At 49.4% G+C, this 24,920-nt stretch overlaps 1 protein-coding gene across 6 annotated transcripts in view; it reads left to right on the top strand.

Moving 5' to 3' along the window:
* Nucleotides 1–24,920, top strand: part of TEX14 (testis expressed 14, intercellular bridge forming factor) — a 608,800-nt gene that overhangs the window by 254,397 nt on the left and 329,483 nt on the right. For all 6 annotated transcript variants that reach the window (XR_003858113.1, XR_003858112.1, XR_003858111.1 and 3 more), the window contains exons 15-16: nucleotides 13,118–13,224; nucleotides 19,245–19,318. Coding sequence is in view for 3 of the 6 variants with exons in the window: in XM_029611460.1 (XP_029467320.1) it covers nucleotides 13,118–13,224; nucleotides 19,245–19,318 (181 nt within the window). In the remaining 3 variants the exon portion in view is untranslated. The remainder of the gene's footprint in view (nucleotides 1–13,117; nucleotides 13,225–19,244; nucleotides 19,319–24,920) is intronic.

Here is a 24,920-nt window from a genome sequence, read left to right as displayed (position 1 = left end):
TCCCAACCTTCAATCCCTGTCCCTGACAGCATGGATGTTGAAAGCTTGATCTTACAACTTCTCAACCTTCCAACCTCTATATCTCAAGTACTTATAGCTGCATGTAAACCTTCCACTAGAAAGAATTATTCCTACAAATGGAAACGGTTTACTTTGTGGTGCACTCAGAAAGCTTTAGATCCATTCACTTGCCCCACTACCTCGCTACTAGATTACCTTTACCAACTCTCAGACTCTGGTCTTAAGACGTCATCTGTAAGGGTACACTTAAGTGCAATCTCAGCTTATCATAACAAGCTAGGAGATGTGCCTATCTCCACACAGCCTCTTGTCAGTAAATTCATGAGAGGCCTAACTCACATTAAACCTCCAGTTCATTCCCCAAGCATACAATGGGACCTGAACGTCGTGTTTACCAGGCTTATGCGTTCTCCATTTGAGCCCATACATACCTGTGACCTTAAATACCTTACTTGGAAAACGGTATTTCTCATAGCCATTACATCAGCTAGAAGGGTCAGTGAACTACAAGCTCTAGTCACATACGAACCTTTTACAAAGTTCCTACATGACAGGGTAGTCCTCCGTACACATCCAAAATTCCTCCCTAAGGTTGTCACGGAATTCCACTTAAACCAATCAATAGTTTTACCAACATTCTTTCCTAGGCCTCATTCCCACCAGGGTGAAAGAGCCTTACACACTTTGGACTGTAAGCGTGCGTTATCCTTCTATTTAAACCGCACAACAGCCCAAAGAAAATCCAGTCAGCTGTTTGTATCCTATGATCCAAACAAACCAGGTAAAGCAGTGGGTAAGCATACTCTGTCAAACTGGTTAGCAGATTGCATACAATTTTGTTATGAAAAAGCAGGCCTTACTCTTCAAGGGCGAGTAAAAGCACACTCAGTAAGAGCGATGTCAACCTCAGTAGCACACCTTTGCTCTGTACCTATTCTGGACATTTGTAAAGCAGCAACATGGAGTTCTCTTCACACTTTTGCAGCTCACTACTGTTTAGACAAAGAAGGAAGACAAGATTCAGCCTATGGACAATCCGTCTTAAAGAACTTGTTTCCAGTATAATCCCAACTCCTTCTACATCCAACCTGCTGTGATCTTCGGCTGATTCATTTCAACAACAATACTTCACTGTTGCTTCACTACAAAATGACTCAGCCTCTAGCTTGCTAATCACCCATATGTGAGGACTAGCATCTTGCTTGTCCTGGGATAAAGCAAAATTGCTTACCTTGTAATAGGTGTTATCCCAGGACAGCAGGATGTAGTCCTCACGAAACCAACCCGCCACCCCGCGGAATTGGGTCCGATACGTTTTATTATTTTATTTTTGGCTAACGCTAATTGCTACAAAACAAGACTGAAGGGAGACCCCTGTGGCAGGGAATATCATGGCATGCTGGGCATGCTCAGTAGGCACTCTGGTGCCAGTCAAAAGTTTCATGGAAACTTTTAAAGAAGTTTTTTCCTTACATAGGGCTCCATTGCCGCTGTCACCCATATGCCGCTGTCACCCATATGCCGCTGTCACCCATATGCCGATGTCACCCATATGGACACAAGCCGCCATGATCACATCACTCCAGCTCTTCAGTCTTTGCACTGGCTACCTGTGGCTTACAGGATAATTTATAAATCTATGTCGCTGATACACAAAGCCATTCAAAACAGAGAAATGCTCTGGTTTACAGATCAACTACAATTCAAAACGTCTTCCCGCCCAACGAGATTCCAGAATTTAGCCAAACTAAATATCCCAGCACCCAATCTGACTAAACTCTCTAGTACAAAAGAACGATCTTTCATCATTGCTGGATCAACAATATGGAACACCATGCCCTCTGAATTACGCCAGGAACTCTGTCACAAAAAATTTAAACAAAACCTTAAAACCTGGCTATTTAAAAAAGCCTACTATCAATGATCTGAATCCTCAACTACTCTTCCTAACTGCCACAATCTCTCATATATTGCTGATATTCTATTAATATAAAGTTATATACTGTATTGTTTTTCGTTTAGTTAACTTGTTATATTGTAAAGCGCAATGCTGAATTACTGTTTGAATGTAAACCGAGGTGATGTTATTTACGTACCCCGGTATAGAAAAATCTATAAATAATAAATAAATGTGAGGACTACGTCCTGCTGTCCTGGGATAACACCTATTACAAGGTAAGCAATTTTGCTATATAGAACTATATTGCAGTTCTTTCATAAAGCTGAGTTACCAGGTTTGATTTCCCAGACATTAAAGGTGCCGGGAATTCCTGGGGCTGAATCCATGTCTGAGCCAAAGAAAGATCCCATTTTGATTTCTTTGCAGAAAGCCTCATGTATCTTTCATATGGAGTCTATTCAAGAATTAATTGATCTTGAGTAGGGCACTCCGGAAGCTAATTTTAAAGTATCCTCAGGATAGGAGAATTGAGGCTATCCTTTAGCAGGCCTTTGAAGCAATGGCAATTAATTTTCAGATAGCTTCCTGTTGTTCCCTGGTTGCTTGCTCTTGTTTACTGCTCTCTCAGGAGGTCAATGAATCTGGTGTAAATTCCAGGGCAGTGATAGAACCAGTAGCCGCCTTTTTGGCAGAAGCGGGCTGCGATTTGGTCCGCACTTTGGCCAGAGAGGTGGCTTTCGTAATAGTGGCTAGTCGTCAGTTATGACTGAGAAATTGGTTGGCCGATACAATCTCGAAGTCTAACGTTACGAAGTTGCCTTTTAAAGGCTCATTCTTATTTGGTAGTGAGCTGGAGAAGATGGCCAATAAGTGGGATTAGTCCCCGGTTCCTCAATTGCCAGAGGATAAGAAATAGGTGCTGCAATCCTTCAGTGCAAGAGGTTGTAATAGGGGATTCAGACATTTTCGACCCTACAGAGGAGTGGCTTCTGAACTCGACCTTTGTGTAGATCTCAGTCCTTCCATCCCAGGCAGCCCAGACGCGGCTCAGACTCAGGTAGTGGAGCAACCCGAGCTTCCCAGTGAAAGTTTGCCGATCTTCCTCTGGGATCAGGAGATAGGTCGCCTCTATCTTTTTTTTTATCAGAGGTGGGTCGAGATCACTACAGACCAGTGGGTTCTGTAGGTGATAAGGGATGACTATGCGCTGGAGTTTCGCAGTGTTTCTCGGGACGTGTTCATGGTGTCTCCCTGCAACTCTCCACAGAAGACACGCAGTGGAGTGCCCTTGTCAAGACTTCTCAGCCTGCGGGCTGTGGTTCCAGTGCCCACGTCTCAAGAAAATATGGGACGTTATTCCATTTATTTTGTTGTGCCCAAGCAGGGAGGGATCCTTTTGGCTCATTCTGGATGTCAAAGGATTCAACCGTCATTTGCATGTAACTCGTTTTCGCATGGAAACCTTGTGCTCAGTGATAATGGCAGTACAGCCAGGAGAGTTCCTGACATCTCTGGATCTGTCCGAGGCATACCTGCATATTCCCATCCGACTAGAGCATCAACGATTTCTGTGTTTTGCAGTTTTGGGATGTCACTATCAGTTTTGAGTACTACCTTTTGGTTTGGCCACTGCGCCCAGAACTTTTTCCAAAGCTATGGTGGTGGTAGTGAAGGAGTTCGATTCCATGAACCCCTGAAGACTGCACAGCTGTGATGCCTCTCGTCTCATCATGCTGCAGTGAAACGCACAGCCATCTTGATTTACTAACATTTGCAACGCAAATAACACGTAATGACGTACTTACGCACTAACGTTTAGTGAACGTGACTCCATTTTGGATTCATATTTTGTATTGTATTAATACGAACGCTGTCGCGAATATCTAACCCGTCAATTAAATGACGAAACAATAGTCTGATCATAAGCTACACCTACTAGAGACCACGCTAGCTATTGCTTGTTCAGCAGTTTGTAAAATGTTTGTTCAGCAAAACCAGAACGCATGTGTGAAAGATAAGAACTGTAAAGTGTATAAAGGTTTGCTCCAGAGGGGGCGTGGCATGCAGTTGTACTAAGCCGTTGTCTTAGCTGCATCTTGCTGGCAAGTTACAGTAGCGGCGGAGTTGAGAAAAGATAGGATCCTTGGTCACCCGAACTTGGGCGACTGGCTGATTCAGACCAGGAGTCTGGAAGAGAGCCTCCGAGTCTCGCACAAGGTGATCTCCTTGTTGCAGGAGCTAGGTTGGGTCTTGAACCTGAACAAGAGCAATCTTCAGCCACCAAGGTTGCTAGAGTATCTCAGTTTTTAGTTCAGCATGAAACAGGTCAGGGTGCTCCTGCCGGAGAGCTGTATTCAGAAGCTGATAGCACAGATGCGGCTATTGACTAACACAATTCGCCCTACAAGTGTGGTCCTATCTTCAGGTGCTTGGATTGATGGCAGTGACCATGGAGGTAGCGCATTGGGCAAGGGCGCATGTACGTCCTCTTCAGCACACTCTTGTTATTTTGTTGGAGCCCACGGTCTCAAGATTCGATTTGGCTCCACCTGTCGATGAAGGTCTGCTCAGTGGTGGTTAAAAGCAGATCATCTAAGGAAAGGGGTTTCCCTAAGATTGCCAGACTGGCTAGTACTCGTGATAAATGTGAGCTTCCAGGGTTGGGGAGCTCACTGTCAGGAACTGACAGCGCAAGGGCACTGGAGTGCAGAAGAGTCTCTGGAACATCAATTGGCTGGAAGCTTGTGCAGCCTGGTTGGCATGTTTGCATTTCAGCGACAGATTGCAGGGTTGTGCGGTCTGGATAATGTTGGACAATGCAATGACAGTGGCGTACATCAATCGGCAGTGAGGAACCAAGAGCCAGCAAGTGTCGCAGGAAATAGCCCAGGTTATGGAATGAGCAGAATTGCATCTCCAGGAGATCTCAGCCTCACACATTGCAGAAAAAGACAATAACTCTTACTCAAAAATGGGATTGAAATAAGAAACCACCAACTTCTCACTCATACCCTGTATCATATTATCATGCTACAAAACTGTATCATATACGAATGACTCCAGGGGCAATACAACTGCTTAAAGTTCTTTCCTTTTTGCCAACAGTGGTCTCAGATTTTCATTTGAATCAGTTTATTTCCTTGCCATCTCTGGACAGGGAAAGAGATGCAGAGGATTATTGCCTGTTATGGCCCTTGGATGTCAAGAGGCATATCTTGAGGTATTTATAAGTATCCGAACCTCTCAGGAAGATGGACTCGCTGTTTATACTCCATGGTGGGAGTAAGCAGGGTGAGGTAGACATGGCTGTAAATGTGGATGCTGAGCAGCCATTGCCTAGTCAGATTAGGGCTCATTCCACTAGGGCTCAGGCAGTGTCATGGGCAGAGGTTAGATTGTTGTCTCCTGTTGAGATTTGCTGAGTGGCGACTGGTCCTCATTACACACTTTTTCCAGGCATTATCGCTTGGATGTGCGTGCTTGGGAAGATGCAGCCTTTGTAAGTGCGGTTTTGACTGGACTGCAGTCAGCCTCCCGCCCTATTTGGGAGTAGCTTTGGTATATCCCACTTGTTTTGAACTCACCTGTCTAAACGCTAAGAAAGCAAAATCCAACTTCCCACCCTTGGCAGTCGAACGAACGTGGCTATGTGTGTTCCAGGAAAAACTGGTGTTAGTCCAGTCCTTAGATTAGTGTTATTACACTGTTTGTCTGAGCTCAGTGTTTTCCTGTTGGCTGAGTGCTGGAATGGCTATCTGTTAATAATCAAGTTTTGTTAGTTTGTCCCCAGTTCATTTTTGCAGAGAATACTGGTAGGCTGATGTCACTGCAGGGGTTTATATACTGTGATGTCAGCTTTGCCCATCTCCATCTGCTGGTAGAGGTACATAACCCACTGGTTTTGGATTCACCTGCTGTACTAAGGAAAAGGAAATTATCAAGTAATTTCTCCATTGGTGTGTTGGTAGCCTCAACAGAGGAACCAAGGATTGATTGAACATAGGGTCACATTTAAAGTGTTGTTTAGAAATAGGGCAATAATGGAGCAATTTTCGGAGTGTCTGAGTACATTGTAGCTGTGGGATTGCAAGCTCATTTTTAAAAGGAAACTCGTGGCCAGTGTACTTAAGCAGGTGTAAATTACCTGCGTGAAAGTAAGCATGGGCATTTCAAAATGAAATCCCTGCATGTACTTTCTCTCTCCCAAATTAACCCTGACCTTTACTTTTTACCTGCAGTGAGAGGAGATGATGTTTTTAAAAGCCTTTTGTTTACTGGTAAACACCTGTTTACCCATATAAAAAATATTTTGAAAATTAACCTCTAAAAATGCACAAAGTCAATGAGTTACGTGATGGGGTATAAATTGAAATATGGCCATCCAGTGTCATTTTACCTCAGATAGTGCAGGGCCCAGAGCGTAGGCACTGCTTTAAGTCCTACTAGGTAACCAAGATTTTTCGAGGCATGATCGTTGTAGGGGGAAAGAGGTCAATTTTTTCTAAGGTGTTGGTTTGGGAAGGAAGGGGGAGGGGAGGGGATACACCAGGTATTATTTTTTTTTTGTCAGGCACTGAGGCTGCCTCTAGGAATGGTGGGGGAGAGGGGGAGACAGATGTCTCACAAGACTCCCTAGGGTTTTTTTAAATCATTTTTTGGGAGATGTTAGTTCAGGCCATTCTGAACTTTTAAATTACAGCTCTGGAAGTTTGGGATCCTGATGCTCCTGGGAAAGGTTAGCTACAGCTCCAGAGTTGTATCTAACTTTCATTAAAGTAACGTAGTGTTGCTGCCCTGTCCGCGGCCTACTCACCCTTGCAGCACTGCTCCCGGACCCTGACCATCCTTGCTCATGGCTGTGGGCAGCCGCCTGTGCCCCCGAGCACCTACTGCCTCGTCGGCTGTTCCAGACTCCACCGCGGCTCTCCTCGGTTCCCAGCGGGTCTCCCCGCATGGGCCGCGAGGATATGCTGTCGTCCGGCCTCTTGTGGGCCCTGGCTTGCGCAAGTGCCTGCCTCCCATTCCTTTAAAGGGACCATGGCGGGAAACTAGGCTGCGGCCCCGGATGATGACATCATCGGGCCCTGGTATATAAGGCAGGGCTCCGCCAGTAGTTCCTTGCCTTGGCAACAGGTCTCCACGTTTGTTCGTGTGCTTGTTGCCCATTGTTCCTGATTCCTGCTCCTGACCCGTTCCTTGGTCCCTTCTTGTCTCGCTGGACTGCTTCTTTGGCTTTGACCCTTGCTACATTGGACCACGCTCAGGATTGCTTCTTTAGCTTTGACCCTTGCTACGTTGGACCATGCTCAGGATTGATTCTCTGGCTTTGACCCTTGCTACGTTGGACCAAGCTCAGGATTGACTCTCCGGCTTTGACCCTTGCTATGTAGGACTACGCTGGTTTGACCCTTGTTCTGCTCCGTCTCAGTACCTTGTCTTGCTCAGCCGCCTGCCCTGACCTTAGCTTGCCTTGACTACGCCTTTGGTGTCTACTTGGTCTTGGCCTTTTGGCTATGGCCTCTATTACTTGGGCACCCTCTGTCTCTGCCCTGTTCCTGTTGGCGCCTGGGTCTCTGGATCCCTGCCTCGTTCAGACCTATGTCGGTCCCTCGATACCTCTGCTGGTTCCCGGCAACGTTTGCACCACTACTACTGGGAGTCATCACACGAGGCCTTCCTAAGACCAGCCAGCCCTGGCACCCAAGGGCTCAACCTGCAGGAACGAGGCCTGTTATTGGCGAAGCTCCAGGTGGCCTCCGTATCCTAGTCAGCTCCACCTCACGACTGGGACCCTTAGGGCTTGTCCTACAGGTTGCGTCAACCCCACCTCAGGCCAAGGAACCACCACCAGCGCAACAGGATGCCAAGGGCATGGGCTCGGAGCCTTCCGCCCTCCAGGCCATTCCGGGCCTGGCCCTGAAGATCCAGGAACAGCAGCTGTTCGTAGGGGCACTGGCCCCCTCCGTCGAGCATCTCCATGCTCGTCTGGATACCCACACTGGGACTACAGCTTCACCTGTACCAGCCAGCTCGCCGTCTGCACCCTCGCTCTCTAGGTCTCTGTTGGCCCTACCCGCTCCACCCCGCTTCAACAGGTACTCTCGTCTCTGCAGAGGATTTATTAACCAGTGCTATATGCAGTTTGCCTTACAGCCTTACAGCCTTCCATCTTCCAGGATGAACTCATGAAGGTTACCTTCATTCTCTCTTGTTTGGAAGGCAAGGCGCTGGCATGGGCATCTCCCTTGTGGCAGCATTCGGACTCTCTTCTTCAAGAGCTAACACGTTTCGTGACTGTCTTCCGACAGACATTTGATGAGCCAGGGAGGCAGGCTGTAGCTAGCACCAGTCTTCTACATCTGCGGCAAGGTCAGCGGACTCTGAATGATTACACTATCGAATTTTGGACCCTTGCCACAGAATTGGCTTGGCAAGAGGATTGCCGTCGAGCCATTTACTTAGATGGTGTCTCATCCCAACTAAGAGATGAACTTGCAGCCCGTGAGTTACCCTCCTTTTTAGAGGATCTGATCACTTTGGCAGGTCATATTCACCACCGCCTCCAGGAGCGTCACTGTGAAGTTTGGACACCCCGATGTCTCGCTGCGGAGCATTCCCTTTCTCCACCTGCAGCAGGGTCCACGACCAGCAGAGTCCCGCCTTCTACCAAGATGGAAGAACCCATGCAGCTGGATCGAGGGCGCCTTTCTCCGGAGGAACGCCTTAGATGGAGGCATTCTGGTCTGTGCCTGTACTGCTGGGCCCCCGGCCACCGCCTCCTGTCTAGGAAACTCCCGGGCCTAAGTTCTGTGGGGGTCCTGAACTTGGGCGCTACTACTCCAGCCCCTCAATTATCTCTGCCAGTCACCCTGACTTGGGACTCTCGCTCTTTCCCAGCCGTGACTCTGACTCTGGAGCAGGTGGGAGCTTTATTCTGAAGGATCTGGTACACCTCCTAGGCATCTCCACGCGCACCATTGAGATACTGCTACACATAGCCTCTATCCATGGCGAACTGCTACCCAGAAGGATTTCCCAGGTGACGGCACCCATCCGTCTTCCCACTATAGCCCTACACAAAGAGGAGATAGAACTCTTTGTACTGGAGAAGTCCATCCATCCAGTGGTTCTGTGTTACCATGGCTTCAGCGCCACTCTCCCCAGTTTGATTGGGGAACCTTACAGCTCGTCGAGTGAAGCCCAGAGTGTCATCAACAGTGCTTCAAGAAGGTGGCACCTTCTCCTGCGATTCCCCTTGCAGTGACTGCTTCTGGTCTTCCGCCTCCACATGCGGACTTCAAAGATATTTTTTTTGAAGCAGAGGGTGGATATCCTCCCACCTCTGCGTAAGTTTGACTGCCCTTAGGGATAGGACTTACCTGCTATCTGTACTGGAAACCCAAGCAATGACTGAATACATTCAAGAGAACCTGGCTAAGAGTTTTATCCGCCCGTCTACCTTGCTGGCGGGCGCAGGCTTTTTCTTCATTATGAAGAAGGATGGGTCTTTGAGACCATGTATAGATTATTGCGGCCTTAATGCTATAACTCGCAAGGATAGATACCCGCTGCTGTTAATCTCGGAACTGTCATACCGCCTCTAGGGAGCTACCATTTTCACCAAATTGGATCTACGTGGTGCCTATAATCTGGTCCGCATACGCCCAGAGGATGTTTGAAAAACGGCATTTAGCACCAGAGACGGGCATTATGAGTACCTTGTCTTGCCTTTCGGGTTTTGTAATGCTCCTGCGATATTTCAACAAATGATTAATGAAATTCTTCGTGACATCCGGTATACTAAGGTCATAGCTTACTTAGATGACATCCTCATCTTCTCTAAAGACCTGACCACTCATCGAGCCGATGTCCGCACTATACTCCAGTGCCTACGGGGAAATCATTTGTTCGCCAAATTGGACAAATGTCTTTTTGAAAAATCCAGTTTGCCTTTCCTAGGCGACATCATTTCCCACCGAGGTTTCACTATGGACCCTAGTAAATTGAAGGGTATTAGTGATTGGCCCCGACCAGTGGGTCTTCGGGCGCTCCAAAGGTTCCTTGGATTTACCAGTTATTATTGTCTCTTCATAGCGAACTATTCCCTGTTGGCAGCCCCCCTCACAGTTATGACTCAGAAAGGCAGTGACATGAAGAACTGGTCCTCTGAAGCTCTAGCTGCCTTCCAAGACCTCAAGAACTCCTTCCTCTCTACCCCTTGTCTGCGTCATCCAGATCCAAACCGCCCCTTCATCATTGAGGTGGACGCCTTTGCTATAGAGGCTGGGGCGGTTCTGAGCCAGTACTCGACTTGAGGAGTTCTCCATCCATATTCGTTCTACTCCCATAAGTTCTCCCATGCTGAACAAAATTATAGCAGAGGGGACAGGGAGTTATTAGCCATTTAGCTCGCCCTCGAAGAGTGGCGTCCCTGGTTGGAGGGAGCTCAGTTTAAGATCACCGTCTTTACGGATCATAAGCACCTCAAGCATTTCAAACATGCCCAGCGTCTCAACACTCGCCAGGCCTACTCGGCTTTATTCTTCTCTCGCTTCAATTTCGAGCTCCGTTACCGTTTGGCGAAGAAGAACCTCCGAGCAGATGCTCTTTCTCATTCCTTTGACCCTGATGATGTCCAAGATGAGCTGAGTCACATCATTCACCCTACCTGTATCTGCCTGTCAGCCACGGTCACAGTTCCAGCCAGGAAGACCGTCATGCCTTGCCAGCTCCGAGAAAAGGTCCTGCGTTGGGCACACGACTCCAAGCTAGCTTGCCATCTGGGATGCGCCCGAACGCTATGCCTACTCCAACGCTACTACTGGTGGCTCAATATGGTTACTGATACTCGTGCCTATGTGGACTCATGTCCAACTTGTGCCCAGCAGAAGCCATCAGTAGGCCGACCTTGGTGCCTCTTCCATCCATTACCTGCACCAGAAGAGCCGTGGACTCATTTATCCACAGTCTTTGTGGTGGACCTCCCACTGTCCAAGGGGAATACAGTCATCTGGGTCATCGCAGACAGATTCCCCAAAATGGCTCATTTTGTCCCTTTGCCTGCCTTACCATCAGCTCCGGAATTAGCACATCTCTTCTTTCAGCGTGTCTTTCGCCTTCATGGTCTGCCCACCGATATCTTCTCGGACAGGGGTCCCCAGTTTGTCGCCCGTTACTGGTGCTCCCTATGTAAGAAGTTTAGGATAACCATTAATTTGACTATAGCTTACCACCCTCAGGCCAACGGCCAGGCCGAGCGCACAAACTGCTCACTTAAGAACTTCCTACGCGCCTACACAAATGATCAGCAGGACAACTGGGTGGAATTATTACCCTGGGCAGAATTTTCCCACAACTCCCATGTCGCAGCAGCCACTGGAATTTCTCCTTTCTCCATTGTATACGGCAGACAACCTTGGCTACCATTGCCCATTCCACTGTCTGTGACCTCGCCGGCAGCTCAGGCTACAGCAGATGTTTTCCAAGCGCGTTGGACCCAGAGGAATCAATGCCTTCGCTAGGCTGTGGCATGTGCTAAGAAATCTGCTGATGCCCACCGTCGACTGGCTCCCGAGTTCCAGCTGGGCTAAAAGGTCTGGCTAAGCACTTGCTACATTCGTCTTAAACTACCTTCACAGAGGTTTGCACCAAGATTCATTGGCCTATTCGCTGTTACCCGGCGTATCGGGCCTGTTACTTACCAGCTCAGGTTACCACCAACCTTAGGAATACATAATTCCTTTCAAGCCGGTGGTACTCTCGTGGCCTTTTCGTAAAGCTCCTGAACCTTCCCAGCTTACCATAGAAACCAATACCACATATCGTGTTCAAGAAGTTCTTGACTGCTATTGGAGAGGCCCCCATTGGGAATATCTTCTTTCCTGTGAAGGTTACGGCCCCGAGGAGAACATCTTGGACAAGGGACTCCTCCTCCGTTTCCATCGCGCCCATCCAGGCAAACCCAAGCCTCCAAGAGGGGGATGTAAAGGTGAGGGTACTGTTCATTGCCCTGTCCGTAATAGGCCCGCGACCGGGCCTACTCACCCTTGCAGCACTGCTCCCGGACCCGGACCATCCTCGCTCGTGGCTGTGGGCAGCCGCCTATGCCCCCGAGCACCTACGGGAGATGCAGTCGTCTGGCCTCCTGTGGGCCCTGGCTTACGTACGTTCGCACCTCTCGTTCCTTTAAAGGGACCGCAGCAGGAAACTAGGCCGCGGCCCCGAATGATGACATCATTGGGCTCTGGTATATAAGGCAGGGCTCCGCCACTAGTTCCTTGCCTTGGCAACAGGTTTCCACATTTGTTTGTGTGCTCGTTGCCCATCGTTCCTGATCCTGACTCTGTTCCTGATCTGACTCCGTTCCTGGTTCCTGCTCCTTTACCTGTTCCTTGGTCCCTCCTTGTCTTGCTGGATTGCTTCTTTGGCTTTGACCCTTGCTACTTTGGACCACGCTCAGGATTGCTTCTCCGGCTTTGACCCTTGCTACGTTGGACTACGCTCTGGACTGACTCTCCGGTTTGACCCTTGCTTTGCTCCATCTCAGTACCTTGTCTTGCGCAGTTGCCTGCCCTGACCTCAGCTTGCCTTGACTACGCCTTTGGTATCTACTTGGACTTGGTCTCTTGGCTACGGCCTCTATTACTTCGGCACCCTCCTTCTCTGCCCTGTTCCTGTTGGCACCTGAATCTCTGGATCCCTGCCTCGTCCAGACCTTCATCAGTCCCTTGATACCTCTGCTGGTTCCCGGCAACCCTTGCACCACTACTACTGGGAGGAGTCACACGGAGACCTGCCTAAGACCAACCAGCCCTGGCACCCAAGGGCTCAACCTGCGGGGAACGAGGGCTGGTATTGGCAAAGCTCCAGTTGGCCTCCGTCTCCTAGTTAGCTTCGTCTCCCGACGGTGGCCCTATGGGTTGCGTCAACCCCACCTCGGGCCAAGGGTCCACCACCAGTGTAACATGTAACTTGTGACTTTTCAGACAAACCTTGTTATTTAATTTACATTAAATTACCTAGCAATGAGCTGCTTTAATGCATTTACTTATAAAGCAGCTTATTACCATATCATTGATATCTGGGGGGCGGGGGTAGGGTAAAATAATGATCACTTAAATAGAACTGAATCTAAAGGATACTTTATAATAACAGACACACATTAATGCCTTTTTTGTTGGATTTATAATAATGCAGCCGTTATGCCATGATGTCCCTGCAAGTAAGAAGACAAATATTAATTCTGAGAATTACAGAGGTGATGCTGGATATTCAGCTGAAAGAGGATGGAAATATACTCGGAGGTGAGTTCTCCTTGTCTCAAAGCCCCCTTTGGCCATGTAGTGTCAAGTAATAAAGATCAGTATATGGCTCACCTGAGCTGGATTGCAGCAAAATGAATATGGAAGTCATTTTGCAGGATTGGATCATTTTGGGGAAATACATATTTTATATGGTAGATATAAAACTTCATTTGGGTAAGGACTTCTTTGATTATGCAGAAGAGATCAAATGACTGATGAAATTTCATTTAGTACTCGATCATCTGGGGATCTCTCTGTCCAGTCAAAGAACACTCTGTAAGTACAAAGTCAGTACCAAGTGTGGGCAGTTATATCCAACTTTGCAACCATTTAAGATTTGTTTGTTTTGTGCATACATATATGATAGAAATATGTGTGTATAGATACAGGTTTCCTGTTTATACCTCAGATCAGTCCAGACAAGTGGATTTTGCATCCCTACCAGCAGATGGAGGCAGAGAACTAAAAAGCTTTTCAGGTACTGCTACTTATCTGAGAGTGCCATCTGCAGTCTCTCAGTATTTCTCTGTCTCCAGCAGATGGTAGAGGTGCAGACCAGCAGTCTAGCAAAGTTAGTAGAAAAAGGGAGGTAGTGAAAGAGAAGAATTTAGGAGAAGATTACAGAAGACACTCCCTGAGGTGTCAGGTTCCTTCGTGGGCCATCCCTCAGTGCGAGCAGGGGATTGGCAATCCCTGTTCGGCTTTAGCCCACAGCATCCAGGTGTAGGAAAGCCAGGGTTCCTGGTTCCCTCCTTTCCCTGAGGTCTTCTTCCCTGGCAGACAACAGTGGAGAAGTAATTCTTTGTTCTGGGGTCTGTTTGGTTTTTTTGTACCTGTTTCTTTAAAAAAAAGAAACTAGGAAGAGGTTTTGCAGCTTAAGTCCTGCTGGCCTAAGGCGTTGCAGGCGGCTGCTCAGGGGACAGAAGAGGTGGTGAGCAGTGCTGCAAGGCTTTTAAACAGACAGTGAAGTGACTTGCACTGCGGCCATTGGAAGCGTGGCAGGCTGAAGCAGGCTGCGCCACGTGTGCTTCCTAATGGCGCCAACTTCGGAAAGCATCAAAATTTGTCAGTCCTGTGACTTAATGGATGCATTTTGCTACGATTGTGTTGCCGGGGTGGAGGGACGCTCCTTGACACCAGCAGCCGACAGGAGAGCTACTCGTTCAGAGAGTCCTGTCAGGGAGGTCTCTGGGGGAGATCCTGTCAGGGAGGTCTCCGGGGGAGATTTTGCTGCGACCGGCGGCAGGACTGTACATGGCAGAAAGCAGGTTCCTTCTCAGGAGCCTCGAGATTCCCATCCCCCTTTGTTTCAAGCAGTGCAAGCCGGGGTTGATGTGCAAGGGGATGAATTCCTGGAGACACCAGATTGTGGGAGCAGTGATGCTCCTGCACAAGGCCTATTTGGCCAGGAAGAATGCAGGGGGTAAACGGCCCCTGAGTTAGGTTTTGCAGTGATCTCAAAGAATGTTAAAGAGTCCCAAGTCAGGGGTTCAGGGGACCTACTCCGCAGCTTGGATCTTTCCCGTTCTACTGAGATGATTCCAGTGACTTGCAGGATAATCCAGATCTGGCTATCGCTGGTCTTGCGGATGATCCTGGAAATAATCCAAATAATGTCGAGTCAGGGAAGAACCTGGACGGAACTGAGGATTTGTTTGACCCTGAGGAGATACCAGTTGCGGAAGGGGATGACTCGTGAGTTGTCAGCTGTTTCACAAAGAGGAATTAAGACCCCTTATTCCCCATTTCTGGATGGCCTTCGAGATCCTCCGAAGGCTTTTCCGTTCCCCAAGAAGGTTAAGAAGCTGATGAACCGAGAGTGGAGGCCCTGGAAGCAGTTCTGAAAGTGACCAGGGAAATGGCAAAATTATATCATTTGACCAAGGATATTTTGCGGTTTTTAGTGCTACTTAAGGTAGATGCTTCGGCATTGGTGGTCACCAAGAAGACAACCATCCTGGTCGCTGGGTCGGCCACTCTAAAAGGCTCTCATGACCAAAACCTGGAAATCCACTTGAAGAGGATGTTTGAGATCTCGGCATAAAGCCTTTGAACAGCGATCTCCAGTAGCCCGAAGCAAAGGGCCTGTTTGCCCTGGGTTCAGAAAGCCCAGGAGAAGGCTGTGGGTTCCTCTGACGATTTGAAGCAGGCGACCCAGTTGGAAGCTGGGGTTGCATATGTTGCTGATGCGTGATATGATCTGATTTGGACTTCGGCCAGGAGTATGGTATTGGCAGTATCTCAGCACATTGTCTGCTATGGTTACGAAATTGGTCAGTAGATATGTAGTCTAAATCTCAGCTATGCAAGCTCCCCTTTAAAGGAAAGCTGCTGTTTGGAGAGGATCTGGAGTACTTAATGAGGCAGCTGGGATGTCAAAGGGAAACAAGCTGCCAGAAGATAAGAGTTGCAGGGAGACTTTTCATGCTTATTCCCGTTTCTGGGATGTGAAGTGTTTTCATCCCAACAAGGGTTCCTTGTTGGCATTGCAGAAGCAAGGATCTGGAAGGCAGCAGTCCTTTCAGGGTTTCCAAAGACCTTCCAGATACGGGGCTGGTCAGGATACTGGTAGTAGTAAGTCCTCATAATGAAGTCGCATTAGTCCACTCTCTCAAAGAAGTGGTTGGGGAACGCCTGACATGATTCTATGGGAAGTGGGCCAGGATCTTGTTGGACCGGTGGGTTCTAGAGGTGATAAGAGACAGCTGCGCTTTAGAATGTTCTTGCCCTGACAAGGAAGCCTTCATGGAGTCCCATTGCATGTTTCCTCAGCAAGCATGAGGCGGTCCCGGCTACATTGCTTCGGCTTCAAGAGTTAGGCGCAATAGTTCTGGTTGCTGCCAAAGAGCATGGTCAAGGGAGGTACTCAGTTTACTTCATAGTTCCCAAGAAGGAAGAAACCTTTTGGCCTATTCTCTACTTGCAGAAAGTCAATACAGTGCTGTGGGTTCTGCAATTTTGCATGGAGACGTTGCGGACTGTGATAGCGGCGGTTCGTCAGGGAGAATTTCTGGCCTCGTTTGGACTTCACAGAGGCCTACCTCTTCACTTCACGGTGTTGGGGCAGCATTTCCAGTTTCGCGCCCTTCTTTTCGGGTTAGCAACAGCTCTGTGGACTTTCACAAAGGTGATGGTAGTGGTGGCAGCTGCGCTGTGGAAGGAAGGGGTTCTAGTTCACCCTTATCTGGGCGACTGGCTTATCCGGGCAAAGTCGGAAGTAGAATGTTGCTGGTCAGTTCAAAGGGTGCTGGAGTTGTTACGGTCCCTGGGCTGGGTTGTGAATCTAGTAAAGAGTCATCTTGTTCCAAGCCAGTCTTTGGAGTATTTGGGGGAGAGATTCGACACTCGTCTGGGCAAGGTTTTTCTTACCCCAGAAAGGATTCTGAAGTTGCAGTTGCAGGTGACCTGACTGTTGCGTGTGCCAGGGCCTGGGACTATCTGCAGGATCTGAGTTCTATGGCGTCTACACTAGATTTGGTTCCATGGGCCTTTGCTCACATGCAGCCACTTCAGAGAGTGCTTCTGAACCATTGGGACCCATTTTCAGAGGAATTTCATCAACCCTTACTGCTGGAGAGAGTCTCCAGATCCAGTCTCTCGTGGTGGCTGTTGTGACCCAGTTTGGAGAAGAGGGTGCATCTGGAGGTCCCAGACTGGGTGGTGGTGACCATGGATGCTAGCCTCAGAGGCTGTGGGGCAGTCTGTCAAGGGCGTTGGTTGCCACTAGAGAAGGCCTGGTCTATCAATCGTTTGGAAACGAGAGCTGTTCGCAAAGCATTGAGGGTGTTCCTCATGTTTGGGGGTCATATGGTGAGAGTGTTCTCAGTGCAACAACAGTGGCTTATGTCAATCAAGGAGTGGCTTTGGAGGCCCAGGATGGTGTTAGTGGTGCCAGAGTGGCTGTGGCAGCCATGGTTTGCAGATCTGATTCATCTCTCCGTGAACGGGCCCATCAGGTTGGCTCATCTATAAGGCCTGCTCAGACAAGGACCTATCTTCTTGGATCAGGAAGATCACTTTTGTTTCGCGGCTTGTCTTTTGAGAGGAGATGTTTAATATCAAAAGGGTATTCGGAGCTGGTAATCACTACATTGCTTCAGGCTCTGAGACCTGCCACATCGCTAGCTTATGTCAGAGTGAGGAGAGTGTTTGAGTCTTGGTGTTTAGAGGAAGGCCTGGATTTGTTAAGGATAGAGGTTCCACACATCCTGGCCTTTTTACAAATGGGCTTGACTAAAGGTCTCACCTATAATTTGCTTTGAGTACAATTAGCAACCTTGGGATACTTTCGGGGAAAATTGCAAGGAAGGCCGATGTCATCTCATCCAGATATCATATGATTTCTCAAGGGAGTCAAGCATCTGTGACCCCCAGTCTGGAGGATGTGCCTTCTTGGAACTTAAATTTAGTGTTACGAGGTCTGTATAGTCCTCCATTTGAGCCACCGCAGAGGGCGTCTTTGAAGGCCCTTACTTTAAAAGCGGTGTTTCTGGTAGCGATTTGTTTGGCTAGAAGGATTTCAGAGCTTCCGGCTTTGTCCTATAGAGAACAGTTTCTGCAGATTTCAGACTCTGGTGTATCTTTGCGGACAATATCCTTGTTTCTGCCGAAAGCTGTTTTATTGTTCCACCTCAACCAGATGGTAGAGCTTCCGGCTTTTCTGAGTTTGCTTGGGGAGGGATAGCAGGTGAGGGAATTGCTCTTCCTGGATGTTTGTCAGACGCTGTTAGAATATCTTAAGGTCAGTAATGGCTTCTGCTGGTCAGATCATCTTTGTCTTGTTCGGAGGTGCAAAGAAAGGAACCAAGGCTTCTAAAGCCACTACTGCACGCTGGTTGAAGGAAACTATTTTTTCATCCTATCTCTGTAAGGGTCGAATTGTCCCAGAGGGATTGCAGGCGCATTCAATTAGAGTGCAGGCCACCTCCTGGGCAGAGTGTCAGTTGGTGTCGCCACAGGAGATTTGTAGACTGGCCACTTGGTTGTCTCTTCACACTTTCACCAAGCATTATTGCTTAGATGTGTGGGTGCCAGAGGAGGCAAGTTTTGGTGTGAGTGTTCTGCGAGCGTGTTCCCGCCCAGTATAGAGGAGCTTGGGTACATCCCACTTGTCTGGACTGATCTGGGGTATGAACAAGAAAGGAAAATTGGTTCTTACCTGCTAATTTTCATTCCTGAAATACCACAGATCAGTTCAGAGATCCATCCCCTGGTTTTCTGAAAGTCTATATTTTTTAAGTTGGTTCCTTAGTGCAGAGATTAGTTTATATATAGTTGGAACCTTTGAACCGAAAAGTTTGGACTGAAATGTTTTTCTGTGCCCTTGGATGTGAGGGCTCCAACCTCAGTTTCTATGTTCGCCCTAGGAGGGGAAGTTGTGTTTTTGATTTCATTGATGGCTGTATATAGGCTTGGGTAGAGGTTAAAATTGAGGGACTGCAAGTGGCACTCTCAGTTAAGTAGCAGTGCCTGAAAAACATTTTAGTTCTCTTCCTCTATCTGCTGGAGGGATGCAAAACCCACTTGTCTGGACAGATCTGTGGTATTTTAGGAACAAAAATTATCAGGTAGGAATCATTTTTCCTATATAATTGTGTGTGGAACCTGAGAAAAGGAATGTGAAGACTCAGAGTTCTGATGCCAGCATGTATGTGTGTGTTTATATATATGCTTGTTAGTGTCAGTCAGTCTTTATAATGATGCTAATTATGGTTTGCATCTGACTTTTGCATTAATGACAAAATATTAGTTTTGATATGTGATTTGTTTTAAATTATTTTAGACTTCTATTTTGAAAAATGTTTACTTTTTCTGTACATCACTATGATCAGTTTTCTGTAATAGCAATTAATAAGTTCTTAAATTAAAAATTGCTGAGTTGTGAAAAAAGTATTCAGGCCTGCGGGAAGCTAGCTGGACCTGTCCCATGGAGATTTATTTCTTTGCATGAGTTTTTGCACATCTGAAAACAGTTCATATTGATAGTAGATGAATAATTTTCGTGCTTTTCAATGAATTAGACCTGCAGAAGTCTCTTCCAGAAACCGTAAAACAAGAAAAAGTGAAAGAAAAGTCATGCCATCTAGATGGGCCTGTAAGTAGAAAATTCAAGACGTTAAGACATTGCCAAATACAAATCCATGTAAATAGCATGATAATGTTCCATAATGTGCATTGAGGTATAATCTAAAATGGGGTAATGTTGCTTTTTAGTCTATTTAATAACTCTTATGTAGGGCCCTATTCAGACCTCTATAATGGAGGCAGATAGGACCAAAGGAAATATAATATTTCCTGGCGTGTAGCCAGATGGACTCAGTACAAATGGGATAGTATCCGCGTGCTAGCAGTTGGAGACGGATCTGACGTCAGCACGGGGTATATAGCCCCACAGGAAGCGCAGCTATTCAGTAATTTCCGTCTCCAAAGCAGTTTGGAGTACCTGCACGCTAGTTCGGCGTGCTTTCCAAGACTACTTTAATTTTTTTCTCTTTTCTTATCGTTCTAGATTCTACTTTGTTTTTCCTGTCTATTTGACTTTAGAGCCCCGCGCTCCTGCGGTAGATACCCAAGGGTTCCTCCCCCAGTTGAGCTCCCGGGGTGATTGCTGTGCTCCCCCGGCGGTGGAAGTCCTCGGTCCTGCCGAAGCGCAGCAGTGACACAGCCCCCGGGCGAGGTTCGGGTGCGGCATACGAGGCCCTCGGTCCCGGCGTGGACGAGGTAGCGGGTGCATATCCTCAAATTGCGGCGGTGAGGTGGTCCCTCCCCCTGCAGCCGGAGACCGCCTGAGTTCCAGCCGGGAAGCGCCGAAGCTGGTAAGGAGTACGTCTCTTCCTACGGGTCTCCGAAGCGCAGAGGATCGGCGGCGTGGCACGCCGTGGAGGACGCCATTTTGGGGCCTTGTTCAGGTACTCCGCGCCCGTAATAGGCGCGGCTTTCTTTCTCCTTGTGCGTATGTGGCTTGTTTTTGTGATTGCTGAGCGCCTATTGAATGCCACTGAGTGTATATCGCTAGCCGCATATTGCTGAGAGCCTATTGACTGCAAATTGAGCATATATTGCTAACCGCTTATTGCTGAAAGCCTATTGAAGGCCATTGAGCGTATATTGCTGACTGCATATTGCTGACACTATTGAATGCCATTGTGCGTATATTGCTAACCGCTTAATGCTGAAAGCCTATTGAAGGCCATTGAGCGTATATTGCTGGCTACATATTGCTGAAAGCCTATCGAATGTCATAACGCATATATTGCTGTCTGCATATTGCTGAGTGCCTATTGCATACCCTATTGCTGAGCACGCGTGGAGCGCCTGTTGTATTAAGCACCTCTTGCTGCCGCATATTATTGTTGTGCGCCTGTTGCATTAAGCGCCGGTTGCTGCCGCATCTTATTATTGAGCGCCTGTCGCATTAAGCGCCTATTGCTGCCGCATATTATTGTTCTTGTGCGCCTGTTGTCTTCCGCATTCAGCGCATATTGTTCAATGGATCAGAACACAGCAGCGTCTTCAGCGACGGCGCCGCCTGCTTCCGGCATTACAGCCCTTGGCCTCTGCTCTGCATGCCAGCTTAGGGCCACACGCAGTGATGAGCCAGACTCCCTATGTGCCCAATGTGAGGAGGCCGTGCGACCCTCAGGCCAGGACCGGTCTCAGCCACGATTTATTGACAGTTCCCCAGGTGCTACCCCGGACTTAGGGGGCAGTCTCGACCAATCAGGACTCCCGGGGGATCTTGTACCCCGGCGATTCGAGGCGGCTTCCATTTCCTGGGTGGATCTCTTTAAGGGGATTCATGCCTTCGTACAGATGCAAACGGCTTCCCGTCCAGGCCCTGTGGCTTCTGCTGTTCCTGTGGTCCCTGCGGTGGCGGCGGCTGCTGCGGTGACGGCTCCGGCGGATCCTGTTCCTGGTCCCTCGCACTCTTATCGTGAGCGGGACTTCCCGCTGCTGGACAGTCCATATCAATCAGACCAGGAGATTTCACCGGACGAGTCCGAGCTCCCGGACGAGGGGGACCTCCCCCCAGGGATTGCGCCATATAGAACCATGAGGCGGTTCTTCCCTAAGGAGGATCTCTCCGACCTGGTGTCTCAGTGCCTGGCGGAGTTGGATATTGCAGGTCCCAGCGCTTCGGTACCCTCTGCGCAGAACCCCCTGCTGGAGGGTCTTCGTCCTACAGCCCGCCATTTTCCATTCTTGCAAGCGGCACAACAACTGATCGATTTGGAATGGGCCGCGCCGGCGGCTTCCTTTAAAGGGGGCCGGGCCCTGAGGGGCATGTATCCATTGGCACCGGCTCTCCAGGACCTGCTGGCGTGCCCTCAGGTGGACGCCTTGATTAGCGCTGTGGTCAAGCGCACTACCATTCCTGTTGAAGGGGGGACGGCCCTCAAGGAACCTCATGACCGGCGGATGGACGCCATTCTCAAACAGACCTTTGAGATAGCAGCTCTGTCATTACAGATTGCGACCTGCTGCACAGTAGTGACACGTGCTTGTTTATCACAAGTCAGAAACAACGCTCTGGCGGCTGACATGGAGTCAGCTCTTTCATTTCTCTCGGATGCGGCATCAGATTGGTCCGGACAACAGCTAAGGGGATTTCATCCTCCGTAGCCGCCAGGAGGCAGCTCTGGATCCGGAAATGGTCAGCTGATGCGCCTTCAAAGACTCGCCTCACCAGATTGCCCTTTACGGGCTCGTTGCTGTTTGGCAGTGACCTTGATAGACTGGCGAGTACTTGGGGTGCCTCTCCAATGCCTAGACTGCCGGAAGATCGGTCCAGAAGGGGCCAGCGCACCTTTCCAAGGCCCTCCAGGGGCAGGAGTTCACAGCGTTTTGTTCCTTACAGGGGTTGATATCAGGCACCACGTTCTCAGGCCAGGAATCAGTCCTTTCGGACCAGGCAGCGCAAGAGGGGGGCTGGTCCGGGCTCGGGGCCCGGCCGCGCCTCACAATGAGAATTCGCCGATTCATCTGGGGGATGGAGCCATAGGGGGCAGGTTGACCCTCTTCTACCCCAGATGGGTCGAGATCACGTCGGACCAGTGGGTCCTCGCCGTTATCCGGGACGGATACTATCTGGACTTTCATCATCTCCCTCCGGACAAGTTTGTGGAATCTTCATGTCCACTGTACAAGAAGGCGGCATTGGAGGCTACCCTGGCGAGGCTCCTGGCCTTGAAAGCCATCATCCCAGTACCTGCCTGGGAAGTGAATTCTGGCCACTATTCCATTTATTTCATGGTGCCCAAGAAAGGGGGTACCTTTCGGCCTGTCCTGGACCTCAAGTCCGTCATTCGCTACTTACGGGTACCGAGGTTTCGCATGGAAACCCTGTGCTCCGTCAAGGCCGCGGTGCAGCCTGGAGAATTCCTCACGGCGTTAGACTTGTCAGAAGCATACCTGCATATTCCGATCCATCCGGATCATCAGCGCTACCTACGCTTCAAGGTTTTGGGCCGCCACTTCCAGTTTCGGGCTCTGCCCTTCGGGTTGGCCACGTCACCACGGACATTCACCAAGGTGGTAGTAGTGGTAGCGGCGGCACTCAGGCGGGAAGGAATTCTGGTCCATCCCTACCTAGACGACTGGCTGATCAGGGCGAAATCCCGAGAGGAGAGCCTTCGGACAACCGACAGAGTGATCGCCCTTCTGGAAAGCTTGGGCTGGGTAATCAACCTCAGCAAGAGCTGCCTACAGCCTTCCCAGTCACTGGAATACCTGGGAGTACAGTTCGACACCCGGGCAGACACGGTCAGTCTCACTACCAAGAGACAGTTGAAACTCAGGCAGCGTATCCAGTATCTGATGGGAGCCAGTCGGCCCATGGCCTGGGATTATTTGCAGGTTCTTGGTCTCATGGCATCCACCTTGGAAGTGGTGCCTTGGGCGAGGGCCCATATGAGACCTCTACAACGCTCCCTGCTCTCTCGCTGGAGCCCCAGGCTTCGGAACTATTCCACGTGCCTTCCTCTACCAGCCAGGGTGCGGACCCAGTTGCGGTGGTGGTTGCAGTCCAACCACATGAACAGGGGGTCGAAGATGTCCTCACCTACGTGGACCTTGCTCACTACGGATGCCAGCCTGAGCGGCTGGGGAGCTCACTGCGAAGAACTCACCGTGCAAGGGCGGTGGAACAGAGAGGAGTCCACGTGGAACATCAACCATCTGGAGGCCCGGGCAGTCCGATTGGCATGCCTTCGATTTGCTCACAGACTGAAGAACAGAGCTGTCAGAGTGATGTCCGACAACGCCACCACGGTGGCCTACATCAATCGTCCGGGCGGAACCAGAAGTCGACAGGTATCTCTGGAGATCGCCCCACTAATGACTTGGGCAGAGGCGAATCTTCGGGACATCTCCGCCGTTCACATTGCCAGGAAGGACAATACCACAGCAGACTTCCTCAGCAGAGAATGCCTAAATCCGGGAGAGTGGCAGCTGTCACCCACAGCCTTCCAGATGATTGTGGCTCATTGGGGGATTCCGTACATGGATTTACTGGCGGACAAGTCCAATGCTCAAGTGCCCAGATACTTCAGCCGCAAGTGCGACCCGTTTTCACACGGAATCGATGCCCTGGTTCAGCCATGGCCTCCAGGGACTCTACTGTACGCCTTTCCTCCATGGCCTCTGCTAGGCGCTATCATCCGCAAGATTCAGAGACACCGGGACCTAGTTCTTCTAGTGGCGCCAGACTGGCCAAGAAGACCCTGGTACGCGGACATGAGAAGACTACTGGCAGGGGAACCTCTTCCCCTGCCTCCTCTCCGGGACCTTCTACGTCAAGGTCCCATTCTTCACGAGGATCCGGCTCAATTCTCTCTTACGGTATGGCCCTTGAGAGGGCTAGGTTAAAGAAAAGGGGTTACTCGGAGCCCGTGATTGATACCCTCCTCCGAGCTCGCAAGTTTTCCACATCCCTCACATACATCCGGATCTGGAGAGTATTTGAAGAATGGTGCGACACTCATGGCACCAATCCACATACGCCTACAATCCCTATGGTGTTGGATTTCCTGCAAGAGGGACTTCACAAGGGTCTCTCCTTCAGCTCCATTAAGATTCAGGTGGCTGCACTGTCATGCTATGGTCCCAGGAGGGATGGCAAGACCATTGCCAGGCACCCAGATGTGGCTCGCTTCCTGCAAGGAGTCAAGCATATTCGTCCGCCACTGAAGTGGCCTGTGCCCTTATGGAACCTCAACCTCGTATTGGATTTCCTCGCGGGACCCACCTTCCGACCCCTTTGGGGTCTATCTCTCCGGTCGCTAACATTGAAGTTGGCGTTCTTGCTGGCTATTTGTTCAGCACGCCGTGTTTCAGAGCTACAAGCACTGTCCTGCCGTGATCCCTTTCTCAGAATCACTCCGGAGGCTATCCATCTTCATACGGTTCCCTCCTTTCTACCTAAGGTGGTTTCACAGTTTCATCTTAACCAAACCATTTCCTTGCCTACCACGGCGGGTTTGAAGAAATCTGAAGAAGGGCGTTTATTACGCCATCTTGACATTGGCAGATTGCTGCCCAGATATCTGGAAGTGACATAAGAAGTATGAAGGACGGACCATCTGTTCGTCCTGCACAGCGGGAAGAAGCAAGGTGAAGCAGCCTCGCGGCCCACCATCGCCCGCTGGATTAAAGAAGTTATCCGAGCAGCTTACGTTGAGGCTGGGAAGTCTCCGCCT

Source organism: Rhinatrema bivittatum, chromosome 8 (genome assembly GCF_901001135.1).
Source record: "Rhinatrema bivittatum chromosome 8, aRhiBiv1.1, whole genome shotgun sequence".
Lineage (NCBI taxonomy): Eukaryota > Metazoa > Chordata > Amphibia > Gymnophiona > Rhinatrematidae > Rhinatrema > Rhinatrema bivittatum.
Note: the sequence above shows the minus strand (reverse complement) of the source record. Positions and strands in the feature narration are given on the sequence as shown.